General features: G+C 40.0%; 1 protein-coding gene across 3 annotated transcripts in view; it reads left to right on the top strand.

Annotated features, from left to right (window-relative positions):
* KDM2A (lysine demethylase 2A) overlaps window positions 1–9,853 on the top strand; it is a 138,870-nt gene that overhangs the window by 53,779 nt on the left and 75,238 nt on the right. For all 3 annotated transcript variants that reach the window (XM_017537385.2, XM_037741554.1, XM_037741555.1), the window contains one exon: window positions 9,708–9,846. In XM_017537385.2, coding sequence (XP_017392874.1) covers window positions 9,708–9,846 — 139 coding nt within the window. The remainder of the gene's footprint in view (window positions 1–9,707; window positions 9,847–9,853) is intronic.

The raw sequence follows: 9,853 nt of genomic DNA, 5'->3' as shown, positions 1-9,853 counted from the left end.
TTTTGTATTTTTAGTAGAGGCAGGGTTTCACCATATTAGCTGCTCTCAAACTCCTGACTTCAAGTGATCCATCCACCTCGGCCTCTCAAAGTGCTGGAATTACAGGCGTGAGCCACTACGCTGGGCCTGCTATTGGACTTTTGATGATGTGGGTCAGTTTACCACTCTTAGAGTAACTTGTCTAGCTAATTTCAGAAATGAAGATGTAGTTTTCTCTGCTTTAACTTCAGTTGGTGTGGATGGGGTGACTGAACACATAGAAGAAAAGAGGTCTTGGCAGGACTATAATGTAATGGTGGTAGTGGATTGGGTAGGAATATATGTGTTTGAAGGGAGTAATTTAGGATACCAACTCTTGATCTTATGCCAGTTCCTTCTAAAGCTTCCACTCCTGGATGTGAAATTTCATAAATCTCAAGTTTGACAGTTTGAAATAGAGGTTATTTGTTGATTAAGAGGCTGACCTTTGTCTATGAATCAGAACATCAATCATAGCTCCAGAGAGAAGGATCATGTAGGAAAGTTCCTGATGAGAGGAATGTAGCAAAGCTGAAAACAGGTGCATTTATCAAATATTTTCTGGTTTCAAGCAACTGCTTGGTATCTCCCTGAATTCACTTAAAGACTTGGGAGAAGCAGCGTGTGTGACAAATTTTATGGTTTTTATCATTTCTGAGCAAAGGCGTAGAGTTAATTGTTTTTCAAGATAAGCTGTCCTTTCAGGTTCATAGTACCTTTCTTGTCTGGCAAAAAGAATGGTCACTGTTACTTCCCCTTTAGATTTATGGTAAACTTTTAGGGTTTTTTTCTTTTTCCATAAATTGTTATTTGTGTAATAAATACTTTTATTAATCCTTACCTTCTAGGAACTAAATTGGCATGACCAGTACCACGTATCATACTGATGACTCACAGTTACATCAGTTATAAAAGATGGTGAAAAAACTAGGCATTATCTTTCTTTTTTCTGTGTGTTTGTTGATACAGAAACAGATCAGGCAGTAAACAGAAGTAGTCACGGAGTATTTGTATTTCAGTAGGTGTTTCATTGGCTGATGAAAATCAAGTTTAAAAATTGGGTTGACTTTCGGGAGAAATAATATTTTTCTTTTTTTTTTTTGAGACAGTCTTGTTTTATTGCCCAGGCAAGAGTGCAATGGTGTGATCTCGGCTCACTGCAACCTCCACCTCCTGAGTTCAAGTGATTCCAGGCCTCACACTCCCAAGTAGCTGGGACTACAGGCACATGCTACCATGTCCAACTACTTTTTGTATTTTTAGTAGAGATGGGATTTTGCCACATTGGTTGGGCTGACCTCGAGTGATCCCGCCTGCCTTAATCTCCCAAAGTCCTTTGATTACAGGAGTGAGCCACCACCCCTGGCTGAGAAACTGAATATTTCTGTTACATTATTGTTTCCATTTTTGGTGGGTAGTGTTTGTGTATGAGGGGAGAGTGGGGTTGCTTTAAAGATTATTTCTTGCTTGGCATGGTGGCATGGTCCTGTAGTCCCCATTACTTGAGAGACTAAGGCAGAAGGATCTCTTGAAGCGAGGAGTTCTGGGCTATAATGCAGTATACTGATTGGGTGTGGTAGTACACGCCTGTAATCCCAGCTACTCAGGAGGCCGAGGCAGGAGAATCACTTGAACCCGGGAGGTGAAGGTTGTAGTGAGCTGAGATCGCACCACTGTACTCCCTGCCTGGGCAACAAGAGCGAGACTCCATCTCAGAACAAAAAAACAAACTCCTGTGCTGATCAGTAGTGTGATTACACCTGTGAGTAGCCACCACACTCCAGCCTGAGCAACGTAGTGAGACCCTGTCTCTTAATGTTTTAGATTATTTCTTAGTGATTAGGCCTTCCAAAATCCCCTTCTTTTCTGCTCTAGGAGGCAAATAATTAGAAAAAGCAAATATTTTATTTTCCTTTTGAGTTGTGATTTCATTTAGCTCAGGCTAATTTTAAAATGTCATATATTAAGAGTGCTAATTTTTAAAATTGTTTGGGGGCTATAAAAAGGAAGTGAAGATTTGGAACAGAGGGAGAGTAAGGAATTATACATGTTTACTTCATAGTTACTTAAAAAATACAGGCCGGGCGCGGTGGCTCACGCCTGTAATCCCAGCACTTTGGGAGGCTGAGGTGGGTGGATCACGAGGTCAAGAGATCGAGACCATCCTGGTTAACATGGTGAAACCCCGTCTCTACTAAAAATACAAAAAAATTAGCTGGGCATGGTGGTGCATGCCTGTAATCCCAGCTACTCAGGAGGCTGAGACAGGAGAATTGCCTGAACCCAGGAGGCGGAGGTTGCGGTGAGCCGAGATCGCGCCATTGCACTCCAGCCTGGGTAACAAGAGCAAAACTCCGTCTCAAAAAAAAAAAAAAAAATACAACCACATGTTTGGACACTGACAAATGCCGTTACTTGCCTACTTCTAGTTTCTTCAGTGGTTTGACTAGATTTTCGTTGGAGGATACACTGAACACTTGCTTGTTGGTAGAAAGTTTAATATTGGCCAGGTGTGGTGGTTCATGCCTGTAATCCCAGCACTTTGGGAGGCTGAGGCCAATGGATCACATGAAGTCAGGAGTTTGAAACCAGCCTGGTCAACATGGTGAAACCCCATCTGTACTAAAAATACAATAAAAATTAGCCAGGTGCAGTGGTGCGTGCCTGTAATCTCAGCTACTCGGGAGGCTGAGGCACGAGAATCGCTTGAACCTGGGAGATGGAGGTTGCAATGAGCTGAGATCACACTGTTGCACTCCAGCCTGATGGTATGTGGGAAGGCAGGCAACGCTGGGAGAGATCTAGCACTTTTAACTCATTGCTTGGCCAGTTAGTTTTGTGGAGGGCATGTTTGTGGTCAGGATCGTTCTATATATATGTAGGTAGCTATTTGACACTATTCTTGAGGGAACTTTTTAGGGAATAGTTTACTTTTGTTTTATATATTGATCTTCTCTTGAGCATTTTGCCTTCACTATCTTTTTTTTTTCTTTAAATGTCCTACTGACTAAATATTTTTTTAATCAAGAGACTTAGGTATGCATGAGCTTCCTGCTGTTAAATTCTGTGGATGTTGCCTTCTATTTATGGATTATATTTTCTGGTTGTTGGAATTACTGTGATGTGCTAACATTTTTCTTATGTGGAAACTGTTCTGTGTGCTGTTCATCTCTGTAGAAGTTGATCTAACTTTTTCCAGAATGTATTTGAAGGCTGACCTTTCAATAAAAGAAAAGCAAGTTTTTCAGCCATGTTAATTTATCACTGCATCTTCTTTGTCATATGTTAGGCAGTTATGTTAAAACTAAACTTGTGTTCTTCCTTATTCTCTGTGCTCAGGCCACTTATCATTTGGTGGGGGAAAACAAACAAACAAAAAAGGCCGGGCGCGGTGGCTCATGCCTGTAATCCCAGCACTTTGGGAGGCCGAGGTGAGTGAATCACCCGAGGTCAGGAGTTCAAGACCAGCCTGGCCACCATGGTGAAACACCATCTTATTAAAAAAAAGAAAGAAAGAAAAACAAAACATTTAGGGGGAAAACATTTTACATGGATCAAAAGATAAAAACTTGGGCCCAAGGCTTAGTCATTGTAAGGCAGTGATTCCAACTCTTTTTGTACTTCCTTGGGATATTCTCATTAAAATCCCTCATGAGAGATAACGAAATTTTCAAACTTTGTAAACAAGTTTAATAATTTATTTCAGAGAAATGTTTTATATACATATATATATGTATGTATGTGTGTATGTATGTATGTATATTAATAAGGAGATACTGGGCCGAGCACAGTTGCTCATGCCTTTAATCCCAGCACTTTGGAAGACCGAGGAGGGTGGATCACCTGAGGTTGGAAGTTCGAGACTATCCTGACCAACATGGAGAAACCTGTTTCTGCTAAAAATACAAAATGAGCCAGATGTGGTGATGGGTACCTGTAATCCCAGCTACTCAGGAGGCTGAGGCAGGAGAACCGCTTGAACTTGGGAGGCGGAGGTTGTGGTGAGCCATGATCACACCATTGCACTCCAGCCTGGGCAACAAGAGTGAAATTCCATCTCAGAATAAATAAATAAATAAACAAACAAACAAACAAAGGAGATACTGATAACTCTAGTTGGTGAAGAGAAAGCCAAAAAAAGTTTGTAGAGATCATTGCTATAGAGGAGCAACAGTCTGTCTATAGTCTTTGGAACTTGGTAGATGTCCGGTAAAGTTATACTGAATGAATCAGCATTTTTCTTATGTGGCTTCTTACGTGGAGCTTTCCCCAATCCCCCTGTGTTAGTTGTTCTTCCTCCTGGGCTTCAATACCTGTCTTAATACATAGCACATTAAATTATAATACTATAATTTATTTACATATTTGTCATCCCCTACTGGCCAACAGTCTTCTGGAGTGCTAGGACTGTGCATTTTAATTTTTGTATGTGAATGTTTAGCTATTTTCCTTCTTTTTTCTTTTTTCCTTTTCTTTCTTTTTTTTTTTTTGAGATGGAGTTTCTCTCTTGTTGACCAGGCTGGCTGGAGTGCAGTTGTGCCATCTCAGCTCACTGCAACCTCTGCCTCCCGGGTTCAAGCAATTCTCCTGTCTCAGCCTCCTGAGTAGCTAGGACTACAGGCCCCTGCCACCACTTGAGGCTAATTTTTGTATTTGTAGCAGAGATGGGATTTCACCTTCTTGTTCAGGCTGGTCTTGAGCTCATGACCTCAGGTAATCCACCTGCCTCAGCCTCCCAAAGTGCTGGGATTATAGGCATGCGTGAGTCACTCTGTCCAGCCCAGTTTTTTTTTTTTTGGGCTACGGAGTCTCATTCAGTCACCCAGACTGGAATGCAGTGGTGCCCTCTCAGTCACTGCAGCCTTCATCTCCTGGTTTGAAGTGATTCTCCTTCCTCAGCTCCCAAGTGTCTGGGATTACTGGCGCCTTCCACCATGCTTTCTACCACTCCTGGCTACTTGTTTAGTTAGTTATTTTGAGACAGAGTTTCACTCTTGCCCAGGCTGAAGTGCAATAGCACAATGTATCTGCCTCCCGGGTTTAAGCGATTCTCCTGCCTCAGCCTCCCAAGTAGCTGGGATTACAGGCATGTGGCACTGTACCCGGCTAATTTTGTGTTTTTAGTAGAGACGGGGTTTCTCCATGTTTGTCAGGCTGGTCTCAAACTCCTGACCTCAGGTGATCTGCCTGTCTCTGCCTTTCAAAGTACTAGGTGGGAGCCACTGCTCCAGCCTAATTTTTTTGTTTTTAGTAGTGAAGGGGTTTTGCCATATTGGCCAGACTGATTTGGAGCTCCTGACTGCAATGATCAGCCTGTGTCGGCCTCCCCATGTGCTGGGATTATGGGTATGAGCCGCTATGCCCAGTCAGTTTTTATATTTTTAATGGAGACAGGTTTTGACATGAACTAGGCTGGTCTCTAATTCCTGGGCTCAAGTGATCCACCTGACCTGGTCTCCCAAAGTGCTAGGATTACAGGTGTGAGCCTGTAATCCTAGCACTGCACCCAACCTGGTTTTTATTTTTATTTAGTTATTTTGAGAAAAGTCCTGGTTCTGCTGCCCAGACTGGAGTGCAGCAGCCCCATACCCTAAAAATATTTTGAATGATAATGGCATTGTTGGTGTCAGTGAAGTCTATCAAAATTAAACCTTCTTTTGGCTTTTGAGCTGTGTTTTGTGGCAGCCAAGTTACTAGGTAAGAGAGTGTTCTAAGGTTTTTTACTAAATATGGAAAATATACCAGATTTCCCCTTTGTGTTTTTGCCTAAAACTGATAAGTTGAATCTTGTTTTCCTCTAGTGTGTAATAGATTGGTTTCTTTTATTTTTTATGACTTATTTCTGCCCTTTCACAGACTTCTACTTCCTAAGAGACCTTTCTCCAGTGTCTCATTTTCTTATGTGTTTATGTAACTTCAGTTGCTATGTAATCTGTTCTAGACCATCAATATTTAGCTTTAAATTCCAGATTTGGTTATTTTAGCACAAATAAAGGTAGGGTGACTTTACCCTTACCACTACCACTGGCACATCCAATTGCCTGTTGGATATGTATTCGAGAAATTTTGACAAATTTTAACACTGGCTAAAGTAAAATACAGTCATGCATTACTCAACAGTGGGGATATGTTCTAAGAAGTGTATAGTTAGGCAGTTTCATAATTATATTAACAATATAGAGTGTACTTACACAAACCTGGGTGGCATAGTCTACTACACCCCTAGGTTATATGGTATAGCCTATAGCTCCTAGGCTACAAATCTCTACAGCATGTTATTGTACTGAATACTATGGGCAGTTATAACATGGTGGTAAATATTTGTGTATCCAAATAGAGAAAAGGTACAGTGAAAATATGTTATAAAAGGTAAAACATGGTATACCTGTATAGGGCACGTCCTGTGATGGATCCTGTAGGACTGAAAGTTGCTCTAGGTGAGTCAGTGAGTGAATAGTGAGTAAATGTGGGGGCCTAGGACACATTTGTAGATTTTATGAACAATGTTTTATTTTTAATTTATAAAATTTTTTCTTCAATAATTAACTAGGCCAGGCATTGTGGCTCATGCCTATAATACCAGCACTTTGGGAGACCAAGATGGATGAATCACCTGAGGTCAGGAGTTAAAGATCAGCCTGACCAACATGGTTAGACCCCGTCTCTACTAAAAATACAAAAATTAGTCAGGCATGTTGGTGGGTGCCTGTAATCCCAACTACTCAGGAGACTGAGGTGGGAGAATTGCTTGAACCCGGGAGGCAGAGGTTTCAGTGAGCCAAGATCATGCCACTACACTCCAGCCTGGGCAACAGAGCAGGACTCCGTCTCAAAAAAAAAAAATAATAATAATAATAAAAATAAACTAAGCTTAGTCTGTAACTTTTTAACTTTATATACTTTTGAATTTTTTCAAATTTTCCACTTTTATAGTAATACTTTCCTTAAAACACAGATATACCACTATACAAAAGCATTTTCTTTATATCCTTATTCTGTAAGCTTTTATTAAAATCTTTTTTAACTTTTTAAACTTTTTTGTTAAAAAACAAGACATAAACATACACATTAGTCTGCAGAGGGTTGGGATCATCAGTATCACAGAACATCATTATCACTGTCTTCTGCCTTCACATCTTTTCCCACTGGAAGATTTTCAGGTACAATAACATGCATGAACTGTTATCTACTGTGATAACAATGCCTTCTTTTTGGATACCTCCTAAAAGACCTACCTGTGGCTGTTTTACAGTTAAAATTAAGAAAAAAATAAGTAGAAGGAATGCATGCTAAAATAATAAGTACAGAATAATACATAAACCAGTAACACGGTCATTTATTGTGTACTATTTGTAATGGTATGTGCTACACTTTGACATGACTGGCAGCACAGTTAGATTTATACAAACATCACCACAAACAGGAGTAATGTGTTGTGCTACGATGTCCTGATGGCAACAGTGTCACTAGGATATAGGCATTTTTTAGTTCTACTGTAATCTTATGGGACCACTGTCATATATATGCAGTCCATCGTTGACTGAAATGTCATTATACTGCGCATGACTGTATTAAAAGGTAAACTTGAAGTATAAGCAACATTTTAAAAGTAACTGCTTATTAGATAGAATTCTCATACCATACAGTCTCCTCATTTAAAGTATACAAGTCAGCCGGGTGGTGACTCACAGCTATAATCCTAGCACTTTGGAAAGCTGAGGTGTGCAGATTGCTTGAGCCAGGAGTTCGAGACCAGCCTGGCCAACATGGTGAACCCCTGTCGCTACTAAAAATAAAAAAAATTAGCTGGGTGTGGTGGTGGGCACTGGTGGTCCCAGCTATGGGAGGCTATAGGTGATCACCAGAGTCTAGGAGGTTCAGGTTGCAGTGAGCCTTAATCGAGCCGCCACATTTTAGCTTGGGCGACAGAGCACAGCCCCACCTCAGAAAATAAAAAATAAAGTGTACAATCCAGTGGTTTTTTAGTATATTCACAGAGTTGTACAAATGTCACCATTATCTAATTCCGGAACGTTTTCATTGCTCTCAAAAAATGCATACTATTATCAGTCACTTTCTTATTCTTCGTTTTCTCCAGCCCTGGCAACTATGAATCTATTTTCTGTCTCTATGGATTTGCCTATTCTAGACATTTTATTTTAATGAAGTCATACAATATGTGGTCTTTTATGTCTGGCTTTTTTTGTACTTGGTATAATGTTTTCAGAACATAACATACATACTGTTATGTTGTGGCACATAGCAGTATTTCATTCTTTTTTTTTTTTTTTTTTTTTTTTTTTTTTTGCTTCCACTATGTGGGAGGGGATTCCAGAGAACTGGAAATCCCTTCATTCCTTTCTGTGGCTGAATAACATCTCATTGTGTAGGTATATCATATTTTGTTCATCCATTCATCAATTGATTGACATTTGGATTGTTTCTACCTTTAAGGCTGTTGTGAATAATGCTAGTGTGAACATGTGTATAAGCTTTCGTTTTGAAAAGAACATATGTTTTCAGTTCTTTTGGATATATACCTAGGGAGAAGAATTGTTGGGTCTTAGGATAACTTTGTTTAACTTTTTGAGGAACTTTAAACTGTTTGCCAGTGTCTGCACCATTTTACATTTCCACCAGCAATGTATGAGGTTTCCAACTGATCTACGTTCAGATCAGCACATGTTATTGTTTATTCCTTTGATGATAGCCATTCTGGTGGGTATAAAGTGATATTTCATTGTGGTTTTGGTTTGCATTTCTCTGATGACTAATGGGAATTGAGCATTTTTCATGTGCTTATTGTCCATTTGTATATCTTCTTTGGAAAGACATGTCGTCTTTAAAGCTGAATATTGATGGCATGCTGTTTCGAATGCTGTTCATTCTTTATTTTTTTGAGACGAAGTTTTGTTCTTGCTGCCCAGGCTGGAGTATAGCGGCGCGATCTTGGCTCACCGCAACCTCTACCTCCTGGGTTCAAGTGATTCTCCTGCCTCAGCCTCCTGACCGAGTAGCTGGGATTACAGGCATGTGCCACCATGCCCAGCTAATTTTTTATTTTGTAGAGACGGGAATTCTCCGTGTTGGTCAGGTTGGTCCCAAACTTCTGACCTCAGGTGATCCACCCACTTTGGCCTTCCATAGTGCTGGGTTTACAGGCGTGAGCTACCGCACCGGCCTTGAATGCTGTTCTCTAGATTAGCTTTCTTCCTTTATCTGAGACAAGAGTTTTTGATCCATTAATTCAAATGTTTTAGTCTATTACTGAGATTGCTTTATAAAGCTAATTTTAAATACAGCTCTCCCCTATGAAAAAATGACATTTTGGGCCTGACTTGAAATTTCTATGAAGACAGTTTGTCCCCACTCTGATAAACAATGATAGACAAATGAAATGAAAGAGATAATAGACTCTGGTTCCGTTGTTGTCGTGAATTTGTATATCTAGATTCAAAGAATTAGCAAAGGCAAAATGCATAGAAGACCCAGTGGCTCATTAAAATATTATTATATACTGTGTATTCTGAGAGTATCACCTATCTTGAGAGAAAGAAAGATCCATAAGGCAAGGAAAATAGCAACTGAGTTTGAAAGTAGCACTTTGCACATGTAGGGAAATCTATGACCACTTATAGGTAGGCATGAAAAAGTACATGATTTCATCCATATGTTCCCTTCTCTCCCAGCGTGGTACCATGCGACGGCGCTATGAAGATGATGGCATATCAGATGATGAAATTGAAGGGAAAAGAACTTTTGACTTGGAAGAGAAACTGCATACCAACAAATATAACGCCAATTTTGTTACTTTTATGGAAGGAAAAGGTCAGTA

The sequence above is a fragment of the Cebus imitator genome, unplaced genomic scaffold (genome assembly GCF_001604975.1).
Source record: "Cebus imitator isolate Cc_AM_T3 unplaced genomic scaffold, Cebus_imitator-1.0 Scaffold102, whole genome shotgun sequence".
NCBI classification, from domain to species: Eukaryota; Metazoa; Chordata; class Mammalia; order Primates; family Cebidae; genus Cebus; species Cebus imitator.
Note: the sequence above shows the minus strand (reverse complement) of the source record. Positions and strands in the feature narration are given on the sequence as shown.